Below are 26,122 nucleotides of genomic sequence, written 5' to 3'. Positions count from 1 at the left end.
ATGCAAAAACTGTGTTTATAAAATACTGAAAAATAAACATATCAGTGGAAGTCAAATACTAGATATTTAAAGCACATCTGGGACAATGAATGATTAAAAAAACTTTTATTTTGGAGATTCAGAAAAGGAAACAAGCAGAGTCACAAAGACGTCACTTTTACTCCAAATGTAACAAAAGAAAACATTAAAATAAGGACTTGTCATGATCAAAAACAAGTATATTAAGGTTTCCTGGAATGCCGAGTGATGAAACTAACTTAACCTAAAGATAAAAATATAGAAAATAAAGTCCGCTGGGTCACTTTAAACCCGCGTAGTGCAAGAGGGTTAAACTGGGTTACATATAAACGTATTAAAGCTCTAGAACTGTCTTTTTTACAGGCGAACTTGAAAGAGAATATATATATATAGTGCTATTATTTCTCACAACTACACAGGAGAGAGATTCTTTCAACCATTTGTGTCCTGCTAGAGTAATGGAAGAGTGACATTAGGATTTTTCCCGCCTTTTTCTCCTCAGACCGCTCTTATGTCAAGATTAAGGCTAATAGAGTTCACTATGAGCGTTTGAGGTGTGTCACACCATTACATGTAGAGTAAACAGGAAGTAACTTTTATTACAGTAAATTGCACAGCTTTGCTGTCTGATCTATGAAAGAAATGGAGAAACGTGACTGCTAACTGTTGCTCAGATGAACAGGAGCTAATGTTAACAGATTTAGCAGTAAAGAAACACACACAGTATCTGCTGACGCCGTCGGACATCTTCGGCTCAGACGTTCACTTCAGACTGAGGCACAGGAATCTGCTGAAGCACCTCCAGATAGGGAACAGGATCGTGGACCACCTCTTCAAAAAGTCGGTCCATCAGGTTGGCGATGTAGCCTGCGAAAGACGAGGAAACAAACCTCTTATGAGCCTGGTTATTGAGATCTGTTGTGTTGATTCTGCAGTTGCTATGGTAACATGACAACTATAACAACGTAGATCCATTGTGGTGATTTTACAGTTGCTATGGTAACATGACAACTATAACAACGTAGATCCATTGTGGTGATTTTACAGTTGCTATGGTAACAACATCTACAGCAACTGAGATCTGTTGCTGCGATTCTACAGTTACTATGGTAACATGACAACTACAGCAATTGGGATCTGTTGTGGTGATTCAACAGTTGCTATTCGAAACATGACAACTCAACAATTGAGCCCTGTTGTGGAGATTCTACAGTTACTATGGTAACTGTGGCGAGGTGGCGTGGCCGAGAGCTGTGGGAATGGAGTGAGGCCACCGCGTAAGTGGATACACCTGCGGTGCGCACCTGCCTCGGATCCCACGGAAGGAGCTCTGGACAATAAAAGGAAGAACGATGGCAGAGGAAGCCGAGAGAGGACCGGGCCCGGACATATTTTACTTTTGCTTTTCAGTCCATTTGTTTTGGTTTAGTTATTAATAAATCATTTTAAACCTGCGTCGGTTCTCCGCCTCCTTCTTCCCGGCGGCCAAAGGGCCGTGAACTTTATTACAGTGGTGCCGAAGCCCGGGAGAAGGAGGGACGCGTTGTCCAGATGCCCTCGCCGCTGAGAGAGGGCGAGTGTTCGGGAGTTAACCCGAGTGGGGTTGAATTCTACAGTTGCTATGGAAACATGACAACTCAACAATTGAGATCTGTTGTGGAGATTCTAGTTACTATAGTAACATGACCTCTACAGTATTTGAGATCTGTTGTGGTGATTCTACAGTTGCTATGGTAACATGACAACTACAGTAATAGAGAGCTGTTGTGATGATACTAGAGTTGCTACGGTAACAACAACTATATTAATATAAACAAATGACTCAGTGCTGTAGTTTTCTACAACTATAGGGTTTATTATACTACAATACGGCAGGGTTTACTGTAGTAAAATCTAAAGTTTGCTACAGTATTACTGTTTATCAGTTCACTATTGTTAATAATACAGTGTGCTGCAAATGAAGTGTTGTAGTTGGCTATAATATTTTTACTATAGTTTGGTTCAACAGCACAACAGTATTTACTGTAAATCATTATAAATATAGTACTTATATGTAGGATTTCTTCACAAGTTTGTAAGTATTGTTTAAAACTAATATATGGGTGTTTGTAAACTCCTACTGAATGTTTCCTCTGTGTTTGCGGATTCGTCGTGTGCAGAGGGCGGCGGGTGTGTATGTTTGGCTCTGCCGGTGGTCTTCTCCACTGCACTTCTGCACTCGTTGAACTGCATGGCTGCCAGGTACAACCTACAGCACAACACAAACCATACAACATTGATGATTGTCAGTGTTTGTTCTCAACACCAAAAGGATTGAAGAACCCAACATTTAAACCCAAGATTTAAAGATCATTGTGGCTCCCTGCGTGTGTTTCTTCATAATCAAATCATCATTAGACATTTATATTATTGTCATTTAATTCATAACATGTTAATAATTTATTATCTATTTGACATTTTCTTTTTACTATGTTTGCATTATTTATTGCTTTAGATTACAGATATAATTACATGCAGATTACTGAAAATAAACATGTTAATAATAAGTTCATTGTCCTAAATGCTTACTAAACAGTACATAGTAATTAAAGCAACTAAATGTTTTAGGCTTACAGTTGAAGTCAGAATTATTCGTCCCCCATTGAATTTATTTTTTAAATATTTCCCAAATGATGTTGAACAGATTCAGGAAATGTTCACTGTATGTCTGATAATATTTTTTCTCCTGGAGAAAGTCTTATTTGTTTTATTTCGGCAAGAATAAAAGCAGTTTTTAATTTTTTAAACACCATTTTAAGGTCAACATTATTAGCCCCTTTAAGCTAATTTTGTTTTTTTACAGTCTACAGAACAAACCATCATTATACAATAACTTGCCTAATTACCCTAACCTGCCTAGTTACCCTAGTGAAGCCTTTAAATGTCACTTTAAGCTGTATAGAAGTGTCTTGAAGAATATCTAGTCTAATATTATGTGCTGTCATCATGGCAAAGAGAAAATAAATCAGTTATTAGAGATGAGTTATTAACACTATTATGATTAGAAATGTGTTGAAGAAATCTGCTCTCTGTTAAACAGAAATTGGGGAAACAATAAACAGGGGGGCGAATAATTCTGACTTCAGCTGTATATATTGGTTGTTCTATGGTGAACTCTGCTAAACAGGCCAAAAAGGGTCTATCAACTATTAATAACCATTTTCATTACATAAATGTGTCATTTAAACATCTAAAAAGTCATAAAATTGCCTTGAGATCAGGTGAAAATGATGAAACCGGTGCAGTGATTCACCACTGGGGGGCGCTCTGAGAGAACCCGCATAACTGATGTAGATTTTATGGTGTTACTCAGATCGCCCCCTAGAGGAGAGCCTCGTTTACTGAATTCAAGTGACCCTGCCAATTTGAAAAGAGCTCTGAAACCACCGATTCAAATCAAAAGACTCGTAAAGGTTTTGAAGTGTTATGAAGCACATGTTGTTAAAAAATATAGTTCCAAATTATCAAGAACGTACATAACTAAGAAGTCTTTGGGTACAGGGACAACTGTGGGTCTCAACAACTGTCCCTTCATCTCTGTGGATCCATCAAAGCCAAAGAAACTCTTTTGTTGATAGACTTGTCTGGTCAGTGGCTGGACAGGTCCTTTCACCTATCTACTTCGTTAACACTGCCCCTCCTAAAACATATACACATGGCAACTGTCCAAAGTAGACTCGTGTTAGGGTGCTTTCACACCTACACTTTTGTTCCGGAACCTGTCTCGTTTGATCAGTTAGCGCGGTTTGTTTGGCATTTGTGAATCCACCAATCGTGCTCGGATCCGTGCTAAAACAGTCGCTCTGAGATCGCCTGAATGAGGTGGTCTCGACTCGATTGAAAAGAACTCTGGAGCGGATCGATTGTAGTGAGAAAGCGATACGATCCAAACCCGGCTATATCACAGTGCTTTATGCATATGTACAGGCATACGGCTATATGAAGAGAGAATTATGAGTAGGGCATTCCAGACATCCCAAGTCTACCGGAAGCTCCGGGAGTCTCCCGCAAATGCATAGAGACTTCCGGATGCCTGTAAACAAGTGATAATCTCCCGGAAATTGACGTCTCCCTCCCGGTCCTCAAATCAGTCATTCACCCTTGTCTCCCCTCCCCACCCTATCCCTCCTCGCTCTTCAGACACATTGTGCGCATCCTGTCCAACACCACCAAACCACCACCACCCCTGACAGCTGAGAGGACTCTGCAGAATAAACCGTGAAACTCTGACCAAATGTGAGGAGAGTTTACTCACACGTGACTTGTTGTAGCTCTTTTGGTCCGTTTATAAACTTTGTCGTGTGAAAGCGAACCGCACCAAGAGCAACGCTGTAACAGCTGTAATCCCCGTTTCAGAACAACTGAATCGATTCACAGGTGTGAAAGCACCCTTAGACTCTAAGAGACTCTTGCAGAGTCATGTGGACTTCTAGAAGATGCTGTTCGACTCCAGAACAACCAACACGTCTCAAAGAATTCTGCTTGCAACGGGTCTCCTAGCCTGGGTTCTCAAATTTACAATAAAGCTCATGTGGTGTTGAGACCGTGCGTACCTGCAGAGCATTCCAATGAAGGGGAAGTTGATGTCTTCGGGAGCGAACTGAGAGACGAGTCTGTTGAAAGACTGCAGAGTGGAGGTCTGTGGGTGAGGACTCAGCATCTCCACATCTGACAGCACTCTCTGGTTCATCAGCACCTTCTCCAGCCTGCACAGCGGCCTCGAACCTGGGGGGAATCAGTGTAACGTCACTGATACACAACACATGAATGCTGGGATGTTTCGCCAGGGATAAAGCACATCCAGCCGGTTATCACAGATTACACGATTACTTGATTATGATTAGCCAAACCAAAGGCAAAACGGACAGGGATCTCTTTGTTTCCAAATCTCTTAGTTACAAACCGTAATCAGACCACCTTCCAATGTGGCCTGAGTACAGTTCCATTTTGGGTCCGTTTAGGAGACAGGTGTCAAACTCAGTTCCTGGAGGGCCGCAGCTCTGCACAGTTTCGTTCCAACCCTAATTAAACACACCTGATCAAACTAATTGAGTCCTTCAGGCTTGTTTGAAAGCTACAGGTAAGTGTGTTGGAGCAGGGTTGGAACTAAACTGTGCAGGGCTTCGCCCCTCCAGCAATTGAGTTTGACACCCCTGGTTTAGGGCGTCTGAGATCACTTGGTTTGTTCACATATACACGGTGAACTGCTCCGAGAGCGCTTGACAGGGTTAAACACACTAGGTGTCAAAACTAAGGCTGCAGATGAACTTATCCTTAATACTATACACCGAGTTCACACACACCTGGCTGAAACCACCTGCTGCTGTCTTTGGTGAGGCGCTGTGAATGGTGGCACTGAGGGAAGATGGGGTCGTCGTGTGTGTGGACGTCCTGCAGGTGGTTGATGATGGACCTCCACTTGGAGATCTTCTCCTGTCCAGACTCGGATGTGGTGGCGGAATAGTGCAGGTGACCGCAGATGGTCTTGTTCCACTTCTTCACCAGACCGCAGCCCTTCTCTTTGGACACGTCCTCCATCTTCTTGGACAGTCCTGATCAAAGACGGTCACAGGTGAAACACAGACTGAAACAGAGTGTTGGAGTATGCTCCTTCAGGAGAATCTATTTATATTTTCATTCAGTTGAACCGCCAACTATTCCAGCATATGTTTTACTTTCAGCTGCAACCCACTACTGGGAAACACTCATACACAATGGACAATTTAGTTAATTAATTCCCCTATAGTGCATGTGTTTGGACTGTGGGGGGAACCGGAGCACCCGGAGGAAACCCACGCCAACACGGGGAGAACATGCAAACATGAACTGACCTAGCCAGGACTCGAACCAGCAACCTTCTTGCTGTAATGCTAACCACCATGACTATGTGAAATGTTATTTTTTCTGATGTAGGCTTTACCTTTTGCGACGTGCCGTACGTCATAATAGTGTCTGATGTTGCGCTCCTTCAGGAGGGTTTGAACCGGAGTGTTTGTGTCGGTGACGAGGCAGGACAGCTTGACTCCGCTCTCCTGCAGCCGCTCCAGACTCCTGCGCAGACCCTCCGTCTGCATCTGATCCTTCCCCTCACACTCAGCACTCTGGGGACAAACACATCAACATTTTATATTACTATTATTTCATCAACTATTATCAGTTACTATTATTATCATTTATGAAGCTTGAGTGATAAGAAGTCGTCTCTTCTGAGGTAAGGTAACTTTATTAGTCCACATGTTATCATCGTCAGGTGTTTACCCAAATGATGTTGAACAGATTGAGGAAATGTTCACAGTATTTCCTCTAATATTTGTTCTTCTGGAGAAAGTCTTATTTGTGTTATTTGGGCTAGAATTGTAATAGTTTTAAACCCACTTTAAGTCAATATTATTATTTCCCTTTAAGCAATATTAGTGTTGGATTGTCTCTGTTATACAATGACCTGCCTAATTACCCTAACTTTACCCTAATTCAGGAGTTCTGAAATGTTTTTAGCCTGCGACCCCCCATAATAACAATATTAGTGACTCTTGACCCACAATATCCTCTAAAGCAATGGTTCTTAACTGGTTTGGCCATGGGACCCACGTTTTTACATGGTTATCAAGCCACGACCCAAATTTTTAGGAACTATAATATAATTTTAGCAATTAGAATTCATTTGTATTTATTTGTTATCATACACAAGTAGTGAAAATGTACAAAATTCACATGTTAAACGGTACGGTTGTCGCACGCATTTCAAAATAAAAGTCCAATATAAGCAAAATAAGTTAACAATTAAACTTTTGATGTTTTTTTGACCAAACACCACAACCCACTGAAAATGTTCCTGCGACCCACTTTTGGGTCGGGACCCACCAGTTGAAAAACACTGCTCTAAAGTGTTTATAAACATATACATCTTACACACAACGATGCACACACCAATAGGCCCAAGTTTATTCATCGTTTATTTTTAGAGAACGCCACTCAGAGACCATCCTCCATGTTCAGTTGTGGTCTGTATTTATTTTTAATGCCGAAAAGGAGTCAGAAAGTTTAACCTGGTGCCATAAAATTTTGAAAGGCTGATGGCTTTTTAGCTGCATGTTGTTTTTTAATGTTTATTGTTAACATGTAAACAATGTAATATCATTATATCAATATATAATATGAACTACTATTTTGTTTTCCAGTAGGTTATGGATAAATTATGGTATTTTTAATAGTTTGATAAAATGCTGATTTTTGGAAATCACCAAACGACACCCCTTCAATCCCCCCCCTCCCCCAAGAGGTCCTGACCCCCACTTTGAGAACCACTGCCCTAATTAACTCGGTTAAGCTGTTAAATGTACCTTTAGGCTGAATACTAGTGTCTTAAAGAATATCTAGTCTAATATTATGTGCTTCATTAAAAACTGCTTTTATTCTAGCCAAAATAAAACACGTAAGACTTTTTCCTGCAGAACAAATATTACAGGAAATACTGTGAAAAATATTTGGAAAAAGAACAAAACATTTTTAAAGGGGCGAATAATCCTGACCTCAACTGTATATATTAAAAAAAGTAGTTTTAAATACTTATAATAAGTATTATATATTAAGACTTGGCGACGCAGTGGCGCAGTGGGTAGCACGTTTGCCTCACAGCAAGAAGGTCGCAGGTTCGATCCTCGGTTCAGTTGGCGTTTCTGTGTGGAGTTTGCATGTTCTCCCTGCCTTTGCGTGGGTTTCCTCCGGGTGCTCCGGTTTCCCCCACAGTCCAAAGACATGCAGTACAGGTGAATTGGGTAGGCTAAATTGTCCGTAGTGTATGAATGTGTGTGGATGTTTCCCTGAGATGGGTTGCGGCTGGAAGGGCATCCGCTGCGTAAAAACTTGCTGGATAAGTTGGCGGTTCATTCTGCTGTGGCGACCCCGGATTAATAAAGGGACTAAGCTGACAAGAAAATGAAATGAAATATTAAGACTTATAATTTTAAGTTTTAAAAACTACAATGAATTGTTTCACAACATACATTCATGCATATATACATGGAGAACTTGTAATCAACTGTTATTGTAAAGATGTAAGGAAGAGAATTAGACTATATCGGTAAATAAAGTTCAATTTGACTTTTGTTAAACATTTTTTTTTTAGATGAATTGTTGGTTGCTTTACATCAGCGGTATCCAAACTTGTTCCTGGAGGGCCGGTGTCCTTTTATTTAGTCTCAACCCCAATTAAACACACCCGAACCAGCTAATCAAGCTCCAGGCAGGTGTGTTAAGGGAAATTGGAGCTAAACTATGCAGAACACCGACTCTCCAGGACCGAGATTGGTGACCCCTGCTTTACATCAACAAAGGAAAATGTTTACCTGTTTACAAGTATTTAAGACCTGCCACAGGTTAGATTTTGAAATTCAAGACATTAAGAGTTTTTAAGTCCCCTGATAACCATAATAAAGACTTTAGCTATTTATCATAACAAGAATCAGGTCATAAATAAGCCAGCAAGTCCACATGTTTCCAGATACCTGCACCAGCTGAACGTCTACCACGAGTTTGGTCTGCAAGTCCACCATGCTGTAGCTCCCGTACGTCAACGTTTTTCCTGCAATCACCCCCAAACACACAAACAAACACAAGTTACTAGTCATTTTAAAATGAAGAAGACTAAGGTAAATGACATCATCTGTATATTTAAGGGTTCACAGGGGTGCTGGAGAAGCTTTTAATCTAATCTATAAAGTGCTCAGATTTCAGGTAAAGTGCTTGAAACTGATTGGGAGATGTATCTGTGTTGCTGTCAGGATATTTGATCTTACTAAACAGGTAAAGATAGTAATGAACTGTTTAAGGATAGTAATGAACCTCGCCGTCCGCCACGGCAAGGGCTATGCGACCATGCGAAAGCTGCGCCTAAGCATATGCGTGCACTTGATGCAGAAGTATAAATCAGCCTTCAGCCTGTAAACACAGCGCCCCCTCTGTTCAGAACATGCATCGCCATTCATTCGAAATTTCTACCGAATTGAATCATCACATATTTGAATCGATTTTCAACCAGCTCACGGTCAATCGTCACCTCTCTGAAAATAAACAGACATTTAAGATGTCAGTAATAGACATTTAGGAGAGTAAAGAGATGCCAAATAAATAAATGCATAGGACAGGTCGAAGATAAAAGTGAAATAAACAGCGCTGTATGGTTTTCTGCGGAGTCTAGCGGTATTTAAATAAACTTCCAAATGTAAAACATGCTCATCATTAAATAAACACTTATAAATGTCTATATTTTTATCTTTGACTCGTTAATTAATAATCCAATCCTGCTGATGTGACTGTTGCAGATACAACTGTTGATGCTTAAACGGTATAGTGTGCAGCCCTAAGACATACACACATTATGTCAAAACAGACTTTTATTTTGGATGAGATTAATCACGCATAATTAAAAACAATTTACATAATAATACTAGAATAAATAAATAATAATGGTCACCTGCTGAATCAGCTCTCATTTTCCCCGCCAGAACGACCTCGTGGCCCCGGCTCATCTTCTGCAGAAGGGCGTTCTGGTCCTGGTTCCACTTGTGGATGATGGTGGGTTCAAGGAACATCTTGGCATGTCTTCGGAAAGTGCTATAGAGGTTCATCTTCAGGTTCATGCCCTTGAACATCTTTAACACAACAATAATAATAATAACAATAATAACAACAATAATAAATCAGTCATCGTGTCTATCTTTCAGTTAGAGTTGTAAAAAGAGCTCCTTTATGACAAACCAATTTATAATTTTCACTAGCAAAGAAAAGACGCCAACACCAATGAAGAATGCAGAAGAGAAGAGTCTGAGGCCCCGTTTACACTAATGTGTTTTAGTTTGAAAACGCATACGTTTTGCTACGGTTATGCCATCCGTCCACACTACGCCGGAGTTTTCGAGCGAAGAAAACGGAGCGTTTTGGAAACGCTGGAGAGGCTGTTTTCATTCTGAAGCGCTGCTGCGGAGCAGCTGAGATTCACTACCTGATTAGGGCTTTTGTGTCATTGCGTATCCTTCGTCAAGCCCCTATCACATGACTATAACACATGGCGTTAACGCTACCGGGAGACAGCAGACCAGCCTTCACTGTAAACAACAACATGGACACAGAAATGGGAGCGTTGTTTGCACTATTGTCTGTTTTAGGCGGCATTGTGCAGTTATTCTTTTGTTACGTTTAGTAACAACTCGACCTCGTCGTCTGTCCACAAAAACACCTCTCTTGCTTTCTTTGCCATCGCGTTTAATGTTCAACCGGCGTTTGTTGACTAACAATAACCGAATGCCGAGCGAGACACATGCTGTTTATACTAGAACGCGCATGCCCAGAGTGCGCGAATGGTCACGTGATATACGTTTTTGGTGGCGTAGTGTGGACGGAGATGCTCAGAGACGCTAGGTGAAACACTAGTGTGGACGCGGATCGTTTTTGATCTAAAACGCTGTTTTAAAACTAAAAAGCACTAGTGTAAACAGGGCCTAAAATACTTCTGATTTATTTAATAAAACTCCTAAGGCAGACTCAAAAGCAGAGATTGAAATTCGAAATAGGGTTGAGTGACCGTACAATGTCTAATGTGAAACATCAAGATGGGCGATAACATCGTCGTCGTAGGCGGAGGTGTATTCATTATTTATAAATAATTAATTCATAACGGATTAATTTTTTGTAGCGTATCGTTTCAACTACCTGACCCATATGGTCTTTGATTTACCCATAACCAAATCATCAATAAATTCTTCTTCTTTGGCTCTCGGCGAAGGCGGTCGCTCTTCTTCCCACTCCGTCCCATATCTCTCCTTGCTAGCACCTCTTGTCTTGTCTTATTCTATCTCTGAGGCTCTCCTTGTCCTGCTTTCCAAACGAAAAAGGAATTATGGATTTGATCAACTGGTCTCTGAATGCAATTGACACCAACTTCTCAACGAGATCGCTGGGCTCCGGGGAACCCAGCTGTCCTGCGGGGACGCTCGCAGCTGGATATGTGATGGACGGGTGGGAGAAGTGGAGAGTCCTCTGTCTAGCTGCTCTGTCTCTGGAGGATATTGAAGATATCTACCTATTCGGAACTTTGATAACAGGGTTTCTGCTGATGGGCTTATGCGGGGCCCTGGGATATCGGAAACTGATAAAAGCGGTCAGCGCAGCTCAAAACCCCACTAGGCTGGCCGGCTTGATTGAAACACTGATGGGTAGGGTCGCGAATCAGACTAAGGTCCTTGACCGCAAACTGGAAACCATCGAGGTGAAGCTAGCGGCTCTGCAACAAATTTTGGCCAGATCGGGAGACAAGTGATGGACATTAAATATCTGTGAAATTGGCAGATATTGACCTAAAGTGGAAGTATCTTACTGTCTTTTTTTTCGGCTCTCCTCTTACTCCTGCCAGACGGCCTCGGCTGGAAGTAAACAACTCCCTGGGATAAGCAAGATAAGCGGACGCACTGAAATTCCTGCCCCTGTCAAGGACACCTGCGGGACTCTGCAGGCTCACACACACACAAACATATCTACAGATAAACATTCACCACCGATCCCCATCCAAACGCCTTCGTGTGCTTTTACCCACGTGGGGCGTGGGCGGGCTGTGACTTGCGCCGGAAATGGCTGCTGGGCCAGTTGGCTGCCCGCACTCAACGGACTGTTTTCCATTACCCCTGTTCCCATCCCCTCTGTCTATGTTGTGTCTTGCCGGTGTGCTTATGCAAAGATAGGGCTTTTTTCTCCCTTTTCTCACTTTGTCCTAATCAAGGGCAAGCTGAGGGGGTGTTTTTTAGCCTAACTGTCCAAATGTATCTTTCTTCGTTTCTAAATGCTACCTCCTAAGATCTGTCTCCCCTGAAAAGTTGTTTGTGATGTTTTGTGTATGGTCTGGGGGGTCCAATTTCGCTATACGAAAGTGTAGTGACAAATAAAGGCTTGATTGATTGATTGATTGATTGATTGAAATGAAAATAAGCTACACACAAATGACCACCAGTCAATTGGTTATCCAGCAGGATTCGGCATGAACAGGCAGAGTGATCTGTGTCGCTATAATAGCCTCCACAAATTTGGTTGGTAAAAAGGTGCACAACTAACAGCAACCAACCAACAGCATCTGAGGTTTACTCTAAATTAACTGAGTACAAGTGTGAAAGTGAAGGACTGAAGCAGTGTACTGATTCTGTTACCTGATAGATTCAAGAGAGCGAAGAGTCGTTAGAGACGAGATTAATTAAATATCACCTTTAACAACTGTAGTGAGACGCCATCCTTGATGACTGCTGGAGCTCAGACACTGCAGCGCATGACAGAGTGTTTGTGTGTATAGTCAGCCGTCAAGTGTGGACTGAGGGCTGTTCACAAATGCTAGGTGAAACGCCAGTGTAGCTGTGGATCATTTCATTCAGAAAGTCCATTTTAAAACTAAAGAGTAAATGTTAGTGTAGTGTAAATGTTTTCGTGAGCGGGTTTCTACTGCGCCCCGGGCTTGGCGGAGGATTGCGATGCCGGCTTAGCATTATGATCAGCCATCAGTGATGGACAATAGCATCGTCTATCAACCCAACCCTAATTTGTAAGCAAAACTTATGATGCATTATAAGCACTAGCGCTGCAGGATATGTGGCTTCAGCATTGATATCGCAATGTGATCATTCGTAATACATCGCAGGATATGCAATGCTGAGTTTGTATCGCAGTGTTTTAAATGCCTGTGATTGTATAATGATTTTAAAAGCATTCAGGTATAAGAAATTGTACCATTATGACCTTAACTACGATTAATTTCAATGAATCACTTTTATTTTGATCATTCAGTTTCTGTACTTGAATACTGTTAGACTCGGAGAAATGACTTTATTACCAAATAGAGATTTGAAGACATCTGGTGAAGCTGTATTCATATTAATGTCGTCACCATACTGGAATTCAGTACAAATAGATACTGAAGTTTTAAAAGCGTCCATTTCCTGATAACATTTGAGCTCGTTCTGAAACAGCGCTGATTTGCTGTTGTGTTCACCAGTGCTCAACAGAAATGACTGTGATTGGCCGTGACGGTCATCAGTTCACCGAACTCACCGCTGTTTACTGAGTATAACCTGGAGTGTGTTAAAGCCACGTCGATCAGCTGGTTTGTCTATAAGCTAACATACGAGCGATCTGCTGATGAATCGCGGCCTTAGTTAATGATGCTCACATTCGGCACAAACCCATCAATTTCTCCCTTCAGGCTGATCTTTCTATGAGGGATTCTGTAAAGCCAAATCCCTGGCGTCTCTCTCATCAGCGAGTAATGCTATATCTGATCGCATAACAATTATCCAGACGACACCAGCCTAAACTATCAATGATTTTAGTCTTAGTTTTTGTCTGGTAAAGCAAATAACCTTGGCATCTCCAGCATGTGTGTGATTTAGTGTGTGATAATGGATGTACCCTCTGTATCCTGATGTAGGAGAGTCCGCTGAAGTAAATGGCGGCCGACAGCTGGAGGTTTCCCACAGGAGTGCTGGCGATCAGAGGCTGGCTGCTCCACTGCCTGCTGAACTCGCAGTTGGGGCACAGCTGGTTCACGGAGATGTATGTCCCCATACGGGTTGGCCGGACCTTACAGGCCCTGCTGCAGACAGGACACCTCTCGAAGAGGCTGAGGAGGCACTGCTCGAACACCACGAACTTGGCATCCTTGTGGGCCGGCACTTCTGGGGCTCTGCAGGAAAACACACAGAAATAACCTCATGCCCTGAAACTGAAAACATGCCATGCAATATGTACAACGGAAGTTTATTTTTGTATTTAAGGTGACCTATTATTCCCCTGTGATGTAAAGTCTGGGATGTCCCATTGATGTAGTGATACTTACGCAGCCGGTATTTCTGAATCAGCTGAATCGGGTGAATCCGGTGATTCGGCTGTTTCAGACTCTGCAGGATCATAGTCCGAGTCTTTAGGATCAGACTCTTCAGGGAAATCCTCCTCCATCTCCTCCTCGTCCTCCTCCTCGTACTCAACGCGGGCTCTTTTGGGTGGCGAGGGCCACATTTCAGTGGTGATGGTACCAATACTCTTAGACGGCACTGACGCCTGCACGGCTGACAGGGAGAAGACAATAAGACTGAATTAGTAAGGGTAATAATGGTGACCTGTACAGGATCACTATAACTGGGCACACACCATATTCTTATTCTTACTATGAAATAAGAGACAAAACTGAAAATTCCCCAATTCACTATTAGATATACAGGTGTCAACTCAGTTCCTGGAAGGCCGCAGCTCTGCACTGTTCAATTCCAACCCTGATTAAACACACCTGATCAAACCTATTCAGTCCTTCAGGCTTGTTTGAAACCTTCAGTTAAGTGAGTTGGAGCAGAGTTGGAACTCAGACATCATTCGACTCGACATGCTCTGCCGGATGTAATGAGAGCAGTTTTATGAGTTTCGGACCAAAGGTTGAGACGTTATAAACCAAAAAAGCAAGTTTTTTTGTATCTCCGGGCCACTAAGGGGCAGTGCGCCGAAACTCCACAAATAACCTCACACCCTAGTTGTCATAACACATACCAGGTTTGGTGGGAATCGGTGAATGCGTTACGGAGATATCGCCTCAAGTCCATTTTCGCTAGTTCTACGTTAAATTTGATCGCAAGTTAAACGAAAACGGTTGGTCTAATCAACTTGAATTCCATAACTTTTGGTTGGCATGGTCTGTAGATCATGTGATTAAATTTTGGTGAAAATCGGAGAAACGGCCTAGGAGGAGTTCGATCAAATTAGTTTTTCGAAAAATTTAAAATAGAGCGAAAAAATTCATGACGGAAAGTGACATGCGTTTGAATCGGACCTAGCCAAGGAATCGGAGGAAAAAGAATTTTGGTTGATTAATACTGAAAGCTCAAAGACATCATGTTGTACTCACTGGTACAGCCTGTCTCTGGAATTTACACAAGGATCTCATCGCTGTGACGCAGCTTCAAGATTTCTTTTCAAACCGGAAGAACGAATTTGCTTGAAATAACGCAAAAACAACCAATTTTCAGTTTTTAGTGAAATACATGTGTCCTCAGTGTTTATAGCAGCGTGGGGCAACATATAGATAAAGTCAGAAATATTTACCCCCTGCTTATTTTTCCCCCAATTTCTGTTTATCGGAGAAATTTTTTACACTAATTTCTAATCATAACAGTGTTAATAACTCATCTCTAATCACTGATTTATTTTCTCTTTGTCATGATGACAGTAAATAATATTAGACTAGATATTCTTCAAGACACTTCTATACAGCTTAAAGTGACATTTAAAGGCTTCACTAGGTTAACTAGGCAGGTTAGGGTAATTAGGCAAGTCATTGTATAATGATGGTTTGCTCTGTAGACTATCCAAAACAAATACAGCTAATAATTCTGACCTTAAAATGTTGTTAAAAAAATTAAAAACTGCTTTTACTCTAGCCGAAATAAAACAAATCAGACTTTCTCCAGGATAACAAATATTATCAGACATACAGTGAACATTTCCTCAATCTGTTCAACATCATTTGGGAAATATTAAAAAGAAATTCAAAGCGGGGCGAATAATTCTGACTTCAACTGTGTAAGACTGTCAACAGCTCAAATAGTGTAAGACCAAACAGTAAGACCTACACACATCTTCTCGCATCTGACACATTACCCAGCAGTGTTCATATGTAAATCTTGTACGGTTTTAAGGCTGAATTATACTAATACGCAGCTGATGCTTATTAATGATGAGGGTCATTACCTTTGCTGCGAACCTTGGAGCTCAGTGCTCTCACACCCAGCTGCGTTCCCTTGTTCGAGAACGCAGGAGCATCAGTCTGGCAGAACTTGTCTAAGAAACGTGGAATCGTTGTTGCTGGTTTCTTGGGCTGTGATGTACTCTGAAACACAAGCGTGTCCATTAGTGTATTCAACACTTCTTAGCAGAGTAAAGATGTGAAGAGAAACGAGAGGAGAACACTGAAGCAGTTGCTTATGAGAGACGATTGCAGCGCTGCACAAATTCAGCAGAGCTTTTATTATGCCACAACCTACACTTTCCTGATCTTCAGCTCCAGAAGACCACAAACACATTACAGCGAAGCTAGTAGAAGTGGCTACTCACCGCCTTCGGAGTGAGCATCTTTGGGGCGGGTATGGTGGGAACTGCTCCCTTTTTGAGGATCAGCCGAGAGGCGAATCCGGCCTGAAACATGCCCTGGTTGGTGAAGCAGTCAGGAGTGAAATGAGCCGAGCAGATCATCACCTTGGAGTTGACGTGCGCAGGGATGCGGTCGTAGATGAACTTCAGCCAGACCTCCTGACTGCTCTTGTCTGCGGGGAGCGTGTGTAGAGTGCTGATGTCACTAGTGCAGTCCGGGACGAAGCATTTATAGCCGTGGTCCACCCCTTTCTGAGGCGCCCTGTCCGGCTGCCGCACGATCATCACAGCACTCCTGGCCGCTTGGTTCTGCGGGACCTGCTGGACCAACTGCAGCGGCTGGCTCAAAACGATGGCAGATCCTGACAGTAAGATCAGCGCCGGCGTTAGACACAGTCAGTATATCAGGATAATAAGCACTGATGTTGTGGGAACTTCAAAACACAGTAGACCCTTCTTCTAAGACTGATCAGCGTCTTAAGTTTTGATTATACTGATTGTTTAATAAAAGACATGAACATTTGTGTGCATTCATGTATGTATTACATCATCTTTGCATCAAATTACATTAGACATATCACCGCTTGTGTGAAGTGTTTGTAATGCAGTGTGTATGGGAGCAGGACAGTTGATTTGACGTTATTCTCTCTTCTGGCTGCCGTTATCAGTCTCACACTATTATTTTTCTTTTCTGAAAGTCTCAACCCAGGATTATTTTAAAAACGTACCACTATATACATTTCTGGAGAGCTGCAAATACTCCCAGGAGGCACGTTTTCTGCAGTTTTTGTGAATCCACTAGAGGGCGCTGTGTATGCTTATTCAGGTCTCACATTTCTGCTGTTCTTGTTTCCACCCATAGATATATACATTAGATGTCGCCTGGCCTATTGTTGTCTATTGGACGAAATGCGTCAATAGCGCCGCCATCTTGCTACAGGGTAGAGTTTCTTTGAAATGAATGCAGGACTAAGGTACAGTGGAGGACTGTGGCCATCCAAAGCCAGAGACATACACATATACACATATATCTATGATCGGGAGTTTTCCTGGATGTTAGTGTGTAATTTTTTTTCTAATTACGAAAATTATAATTTGACATCACTTTTCTACATTGATGGATCAGTGACCGCACGGGCATTCCTGACAGAAAGCTTGTGTTTGTGTGTACAGAAATGTACTATTCACCCTCCCTGTTAAATTTGATCTACTCATGTCCTGAAACACAGCTCCTCTCCTGCTTTCACTTCTCATACTGACGGAGAGAGCGATTCGTTTGTGAATGAATCTCCGTTATGAACAACTCGTTCACTAATCGACAATTATACCAGTTTCTGGCAGCGCAGCATCTCGTTGTCATATTTCTTTTGCATTGTTTGCTGATTTTATTCAACAAAACTAGCATAAGCCGAGTGTTTAGTGTGAGTTGGAGCTGCTTTGCCTTATGGTGAATGCAGTAAGTGACTGTTCATCAATAACGTTACCTGATTAGCACAAAAGTTCAGAACATACAAAAACAGAAAAAAACTGAATATTACCTATGAAATGTTCTGCCTTTGTGCTTTGTTTTCTTTGTTTGCTCGTTACTACACCCGTAGACAGCGCTAAAGTCCCGCATCTTCACGTAATAACACTGTCTTGGCTAGTGCGGTTGAATGACATTTGTCCTGGGAGCACTGTACCAATGTGGCGGCGCTATTGACGCATGCTCAGGGTCCCTATGCAATATCTAGTTTATATATCTATGGCGTAAATCCACCAGCTGACTGACCAATCCCCCCCAAACACTCCATTATTTATTATTAGTGCTGTGCAGGAAACTAATCACGATTAATCACATTTACAATAAACATTTTTTTGTACACAAGATACATGTGTGTGTGTTAAATTTATCATGCATACGTAATACACACTAGTGTCGTCTAAAGCAGTGGTTGTCACACTATTTTCACCAAGTACCACCACAGAAAAAAACTGTCTCTCCAAGTATTACCATAATTACCGGCATAGAAATGAAGTAGCGTAGTTGGCCTAATTAAGCAGCGACAGCACTGCACAGTTCGAAAACGAGGCAGAGTCAGATTCATTCAACGAAGTTATATTCCATGCAAAATATGAAGCTAATCAGTCGGTTCTTGTCACGTGACTCGCGGTGCGGCATTCTGAAAAGTTAGGATGTTTTCACCTGGAATACACAAGCGTGTCGTGCGTGCTACAGTACTCATTCTGCTAGCCTGTGGGTTGAACTTTGGCACTCGAGTGACCGAGATGTAAAAAGAGAATACAGTCAATTTTCAAAATAAAAGTTTTTTTTTCTTTATAAACGATCGTACAGACTCAGATTATAAATAAAACGGAAATAGTTAATGATTTTTTTGTGCGACCTGGACCTGGTAATTGATAGAGCGGTGACAGTCTGTGTCCCGAGGGTTTGACACCACTGCATAGGTCTGCAAGCACCACGCACGTCTTTCTCTAGTTTTGAGCCAACTGAATTGATTTTTTAGCAGCTGATGATGCGATGCACTAAAGTAAACATTTTATGCACAGTGCTTTGATCGTAGGCTTTATAGAACAGCCAATGCTAGTCACATTGGTGTTATTGTACAAATTAAATTCACTACTCAGTGATTCCTCCGCGTACCACTAGAAGTAAGCCCGCGTACCACTAGTGGTACACGTACCACAGTTTGAGAACCACTGGTCTAAAGTATCGAGTTCGGTTCTGGAATTTTAAAACGTCCATTTCCCTCTAACTTTTGTACAGCGCGTACTTAAACCAGGGTTTAAACCATCTGTTCAGCTGAGGGAACGGAACCAACCCTGTGATGTCAGATACTCTAAAAACTACTGGGAAACATGCCCTTCTCTGCAAATGCTTACATTTATCCAGTTTGTTTTAATATGTTTTATTAAAGTGTAAATCAATTTACAAAATAATGTAAACTTGACTGACTTCTTCACTTCCACTTTAAAGCAAATCAGTAAATCAGTGGATCCATCAGTGGATTGCTCATATATCAGCTCATAGACAGAGCAGCTGACTTTGAAACATTTTTAAAGGAATTTAAATTAAATAGGAGAGCAAGTGACTTTGACTTTAACTGTATTTAAAGATTCTCATCTTATGCCATCTTATGGCATCTCATCTTAAGTTCCCTATAAACTAAATATAATGCAGTGTATCTGACACTTTAGTTCACGTAAGTTAACTAAATTTGTATACAGCGCTGGATTTGTGCATCCAAATGTAATTAAACAGTTTTCAGAAATCAGAGAGCGATCCAGGAGTAATCAGACTTACTGTCCAGCAGAGTTTAGCTCTAATCCTAATGAAACACACCCTAATGAAATAGCGATCTTGAAGAGCTTGACTAGCTTCTTCAAGTGTGTTTGACTGCTGTTGGAGCATTGTTGGTGTTTTTGAGCAACAGAGAGAAATCCTAAAGTGACAGTTCACCCAAAACTGAACATCCATCATGTACTCACCCATCATTTGCTGCAGAACTGGCTGACCTGAACCTGTTCAACAGAAGACAGAAACTCATCAAGCACTCGAGATGAAATGAAGAGATCTCTGAGACACTCCACACTATAATAAACACTTTGGAGTTCAGGGAAGTGTGCTAATGTGTGAAGAATGAAAGTAAATATGTAGAGCAACAGAAATTTAAAGCAAAAAATCTCTTAAAGACTTTACTGAGCAACAGAGAGAAGTGTTAAAGTGACCAAAAACTGAACATCTATCTAGCATGTACTCACCAATCACTGGCTGCAGAACTGGCTGAGTTAAACCTGTTCAACACAGAGGGAAACTCATGAAGGCTTGGATTCTGAATGCATTCACCAATGTCAAAAGTGTATTTATAGGTCTGAATGTTAGCTGATAATAGGATGATGACGGAAGAAGACTGTACAACAGTGTAGCGGCCAGACATTTACACAAACATTACGTTTGCAGCAGCAGCAGCGTAGCAGATTTACTCCACCAAGACCAAACACTTCAACATCGCCATTTACATATTCATTACCGTACTAAATCTCTCAGAGAGTTGTCATGACAGAACAAACGAAATGAACATGTTTTCTGTTAAAGCTAAAGTGTAAGTCTCCACTTTTTTATGAAAAGGGCTCATTTTACAAGTCTTCTACAGTTAAACAGTTGACTAGAACCATTTATTAATACGTTCAGCCGATTTCTTGTTCTGACAGAGTCACTTTTAGCTTAGCATCATGAACTGAACAGGATTCGACTGTTAGCATTTTGTTCAAAATTCTCCCAGAAAGAGTTTTGATCATTTTCCTATTTAAAGCTAGAGTCTTTTGCATGAACATCGTGTAATAAAACTGGCGGAAAATACAATTTAAGCTGCTTCAATGCGAGCGAATCGATCATTCACGTATCCACACATCATTTACCCCCTCATGTGCTGTGGCTGTGGTAGGCCATGTGTGATATACGGGAGCACCTTTGTGTCTTCCTCTGCTTGTAAACTCTTAAACACCTGTACCCGGTTCATGAGATCGCCCAGGGGTGCGTTTCCCAAACAACGACGTAACTCGTGGCTGAGCTATCATAGTAGGATGCATCGATTGTGAAAAGAACGATGTAGAGACAAGTGTTGAAATATATGTAAATGGCAGATGAAGGGCCTGTGTGTTTTTTTTACAAATACTATTGAGAATATTACATATCCTACTCTAAAATATAAAATCACTAACAAAAGATAACACGTATTCTAATATCATATATAAATAATATAAATAATGAGGCGATTTATTAAGAAATTACATTTATATTTATCCGAAAATTAAAAATATATATTTTAATAATAATATTAATGATTATTATTATGATTATTAAGTAGGATATTGTTTATTTATTTGTAGTTTTTTTTTTAAGTCTACTTATACAATTTGACACAAGCAAACCACTGCAGAAATGTTCTAACCAGCAGGTCCATGTCATATACAGTACAGATACTTAATAAATAACTCACTATAAATTAAAAGCATTAACATATGCTGTGTTTTTTTGTTTTAATAACATAAATTACGAATTTAAATAATAGGTAACCTATAGCTTTCGCTATGAGGCTGTGTTCAAAATGACATCAATGTTTCCAAAGGGCACTGCGAAGGGAACACAAATGTAAACATGAAGATTGCTAAAACTGAACTGTAAATTCAGCAAATTATACTTAAGAGAGATGAGCTTAATGCTTTTTTATTTTTAATCATTCCAAGTTTAAATGTTAGGATGTTCTAAATGAATAGGGCATAGGGGGGATAAGTGGGAATAGAACACAGCCAGGAACTGTCTCTAACTACAGCTCATGGCAAATCAATGAACTACGTTTGTAATGACGAAACTTGCGACCCGAGTTGACTAATGATGGTTTTGGGAAAAGCACCACTGATTGGTAGATTCCGATGGAGTCATTAAATATAATCGCCGATCGATCGGAGAATGATTTAAAGACTGAAATCATGTCCATTTAGTAGAGGCGCATATATGTGGTCAATGAAACAGTGAATGAAAAACCCTATTGTCTAGGCCAATATTACTAGGAACCATACTCTCATTCTGGCGTAATAGTCAAGAAACAGATGCTGCACAAAGCGGACTGTTATATATATATATATATATATATATATATATATATATATATATATATATATATATATATATATATATATATATATATATATATATATATATATATATATATATATATATATATATATATATATATATATATATATATATATATATATATATATATATATATATATAATATAATATATATATATATATATTATATATATATATATATATAATATATATATATATATATATATATAATATATATTTACATATATATATATATATATATATATATATATATAATATATATATATATATATATATATATATATATATATATATATATATATATATAATATATATATATATATATATATATATATATATATATATATATAATATATATATATATATATATATATATATATATATATATATATATATATATATATATATATATATATATATATATATATATATATATATATATATATATATATATATAATATATAATATATATATATATATATATATATTAACATATATATTGTATATATACATACACATATATATTATATATATATACACATATATACATATATATCTTTATTAATAAATTACACTACATAATGCAGTAATTTATAGAAGCATTTACTATAAGTAATTTTTGAGCACAGCATCAGAAATTAAGTTATAGCATCTTAACATGTACTTCTCGTGGTATGGTCACAGAAATCCTACTTCAGTTCAGAAATAACTCCTCGTCCTAACCTCCTCTTTCCATCAAGCAAGTGTCTCGAATTAGCCTAATTTGGTTGGCGACGTCACCGACCAGAGGTGGCAGTAGGGTTGTAACGGTATGAATTTTTCACGGTATGATAATCGTCTAAAACAATACCACGGTTTGACGGTTTCGCCGTATACGGTATGTTACAAATGTTACAAAATAATAGAACAGTGAAGCAAATTTGACTTTTTCCAAATAATATATTTTTAGTTACTATAAACAACACCACTTACAATTAACAAATAAAAATAAGAAAATAATAAATAATGTGTCAAAGTCCAAATAAACATGGTGCAAATCCTCAGTAAAAAATAGATATAAATATTTACTATACTATAAATAGTTACATAACGAAACTAGATTCAATATGGAACATCCTTAGGTTCTATGTGCCAGCATGGATTTGGATGTGGTTGTATGCAATGCAGACAAACAGCTGCATCTTCATTTGCGTCTTTTGAAAACAGCAAGAGCAGCAGTTCGTCTTTGCTGTGTCACTGTTTTGTCATGTTTCTGTGCTGCTGTGCATGCAAAAGTACTTAGTATGAGAATTATTTCATGCAAAACTTTTTTTTTTGCGTTTTATTTAGCCGCGCATAAATGTATGCCTATCTCTCATTCCGTGTTGTTCAAAAAGCTCATGTTGGTCCACAAACAAAAGCGAAACCTATGCTTATTGGTTGTGATATAGCGAGTTTGAACCAATCTGGGCATGGAGGAGGGACAATGCATCAATGTATCATGTCTGGTTTGTCCGGAGACACAGTGACGAGCGTTTCTTTGTCAAATCAGCGTTGTCAAATGTTGATGACGTAACCGCACTGATTCCGGAGCCTCTAAAAGTCTGAATGGTATGTGATACATCACTGGAAAGCTGAGATTCTCTTCTTTATGCCAATCTTTGAATTGTATGAATCGGTTCAGCGGATCAAAAGTTATTAAACATTTAAGAGCAATACTTATTTTTAGCCGCGGGCGGCTGTCTCGGTCTTTAAGGGTTAAAACCGTTGATATGCAATTGTTCATGGTATGATAATCGTGCACGTTCAAATCGTGGTAAACCGTCATACCGGTATATTGTTACAACCCTAGGTGGCAGTAACGCACCAAAAAGTTTGTTGTCAACCACCGTAAAACAGGAAGAAGAAGAAATCATCATGCTCGCTATCATATGGATTTACTTTCATCAGCCAAACACCGGCCTCACAGCTCTGTGAATGTCGGTGCCATCGCTTATTGATCCGCGATTGGTAAATGTAGCTTTGTGGACGCTACTGCGCTACTTGACTAATAAAATGGCTTCGCTACCGAAAAGCTAATTGATTTAGAAAGTAGCGACGCTACAGCCACGCTACTGAGAAATGTAGCTAAGCTAGTAGTGTCACTACTTGTAGCGACGCTACTGCCCAACACAGCCTAATAGAGATCTGAAGAACAACAGAAATGTAAACGTTTTCTCTTAAACCCGTTCACAAAGCTGCGGAGAACATCATGTACTCACCAATCACTGGCTGCAGAACTGGCTGACCTGAACCTGCTCAACAGAAGACAGAAACTCATGAAGGCTTGGATTCTGAATCCATTCACAGATGTATTCATATGCCTGGATGTCCGATAACGTGATGATGACGAAAGAAAACTGTCAAGAAGTGTAGCGGCCGGACAGTCTAACAGATGCATGACGGCGGTGTGTGAAATCAGAAAAATAATAAGGGCCAGGACACACCAAGCTGACGGTCAACCTGTGGCTTCATTGGTCAGCATTGGTCCGGCTAGTGTGTTTGGTGTTTTCCACTTGCTGCCTTTCGTTAACATTGGAGCTCACTGGTTTGATTGAACATGTAGAATCGCCATCGGCTGAAGAGAGCAACGATGTTCAGTAAGGTGTGTAATAGTGAAGTGATGAAGCCAAGTAAACAATTCAAGCCAAGAAGAAACATGAAGAGGCTGGCTGTTGTTTTCCTGCATTCAGATTCTGCCCCCTGCTGGTGAGGAAAGACGTCCTCTTATGTAGGCACAGAACGAGGCTCTCGTTTCAGTGAGTGTTCGTCTGTTTGGTGTGTTCATGTACAGCTTATTGGTCCAGATGTGAGGGCGACAACACAGTTGGAATTCGTGTTTTGTGTCGGCTTGGTGTGTCCCGGCCCTGTTCACAAGGCTGCTGAGAGTCATTTACTGAGCATCAGAGGGATGTTTAAAGCCAGGCATATACTGTGCAATTTAGGGTCCGATTCTGAGCTGAATTTCAGCTTTGTTGAGTGTTGAGGTGATTAAACTCTACTGATTGGCATTCGGATGGTTGAATGATATATGTGTGAGATACAGGTGTGATTCGGAAATAAAATTCATCTGTTGCGGTTTTGAATTTCTTCCTTTCCACCGAGCTTCACGCTCCTTCCCACTGAGTGGCGTAAATAAACCATATGCTGGTTTACAAACCACCGTTAAACATGACAGAGGAAGAAGCGAGTGTTACGTGTTGAGTTCACACACACAGTCTGTATAGTGTGTGCTCATTAATCCTGAGCTTTAGCTTTACATCACATGCGATCTTCCCATACAGGCTGAGTTGGTACCATGCTGAAATTGCACATATGCCCGACTTTAAAGGGTTAATTCACCCAAAACTGAACATTTAGCTCCTTATTTACTCACCCATGATCTGCTGCAGAACTGGCTGACTTAAACCTGTTCAACAGAAGACAGAAACCCGTAAACCTCCTGAGGGAGAGTCAAATCAGGACACCTCTTGAGTGGAAACACTGTGTGAGGTGAAAAACGTCCTGCTAGTATAAGAGCGAACATCAGTGTGCTCTGCTTTAGTGTGAACCAGCACAAGACAATGATCACCATATCCATATGAGTTATAGTAATGCATTCAGCTATCATTTACGCATTACTCACCCATCATCTGCTGCAGAACTGGCTGAGCTGAACCTGTTCAACAGAACAAACAAACTCATCAAGCACTCGAGAGTAAAGTCAAAACATCTCTGATAGGATCAACACTATACAAACACACTTCCAGGCTTAGAGAAGAGTGCTGGCGTGTGGAAAACCCAACGCTAGAAATAATGTAAATATAACTAAGTAAATGTATCTCGTACTACCCATCTCTGAAAGCAGGGGTGTCACAACTCTGTCCTGGAGGGTCGGTGTCCTGCAAAGTTTGCTTCCAACCCCAATCAGACACACCTGAAGCAGCTAATCAGGCTCTTTTTAGGTATACGAGAAACATGCAGGCAGGTGTGTTGAAGGAGGTTGGAACCAAGTGTGCCGCAAGCCTGCGTTTGAGTGAAGGTCTCGGCCGTTAGATCGCCCCCTGGGGGCTGGCTGCAGTACAAGTCATAAAGCCCGCCTCCTCCGTTAATGAAGGAGACTTGAGCCCAAATAAAAAAAATTATTACACTTGCAATAAAAAGTCCTGAAAGATAGTTCTGGTGGATTAAGGCACTGGTTATTGTGCTGAAATAGGTGCAGATCTTCATTTTTGTAAACAGTTTGTT

The 26,122-nt window shown here is 40.4% G+C and overlaps 1 protein-coding gene across 1 annotated transcript in view; it reads right to left on the bottom strand.

Moving 5' to 3' along the window:
- Window positions 1-88: 88 nt before the first annotated feature.
- The window catches only part of si:ch73-389k6.1, a 33,470-nt gene continuing 7,436 nt past the window's right edge, over window positions 89-26,122 (bottom strand). Inside the window, exons 5-20 of the mRNA XM_088650880.1 lie at window positions 25,521-25,553; window positions 25,272-25,304; window positions 24,118-24,150; window positions 19,984-20,016; window positions 19,711-19,743; window positions 16,186-16,583; window positions 15,823-15,961; window positions 13,925-14,153; window positions 13,498-13,771; window positions 9,530-9,707; window positions 8,562-8,638; window positions 5,978-6,158; window positions 5,361-5,609; window positions 4,611-4,782; window positions 2,139-2,266; window positions 89-885 (exon numbers count right to left, since the gene is read on the bottom strand). Of these exons, the coding sequence (XP_088507006.1) occupies window positions 773-885; window positions 2,139-2,266; window positions 4,611-4,782; window positions 5,361-5,609; window positions 5,978-6,158; window positions 8,562-8,638; window positions 9,530-9,707; window positions 13,498-13,771; window positions 13,925-14,153; window positions 15,823-15,961; window positions 16,186-16,583; window positions 19,711-19,743; window positions 19,984-20,016; window positions 24,118-24,150; window positions 25,272-25,304; window positions 25,521-25,553 (2,303 nt within the window). The 3' untranslated portion in view covers window positions 89-772. The remainder of the gene's footprint in view (window positions 886-2,138; window positions 2,267-4,610; window positions 4,783-5,360; window positions 5,610-5,977; window positions 6,159-8,561; window positions 8,639-9,529; window positions 9,708-13,497; window positions 13,772-13,924; window positions 14,154-15,822; window positions 15,962-16,185; window positions 16,584-19,710; window positions 19,744-19,983; window positions 20,017-24,117; window positions 24,151-25,271; window positions 25,305-25,520; window positions 25,554-26,122) is intronic.

This window comes from Danio rerio, chromosome 4, assembly GCF_052040795.2.
Source record: "Danio rerio strain M-AB ecotype USA chromosome 4, GRCz13ab, whole genome shotgun sequence".
NCBI lineage: Eukaryota > Metazoa > Chordata > Actinopteri > Cypriniformes > Danionidae > Danio > Danio rerio.
This window is presented reverse-complemented; position numbering and strand designations above follow the sequence as displayed.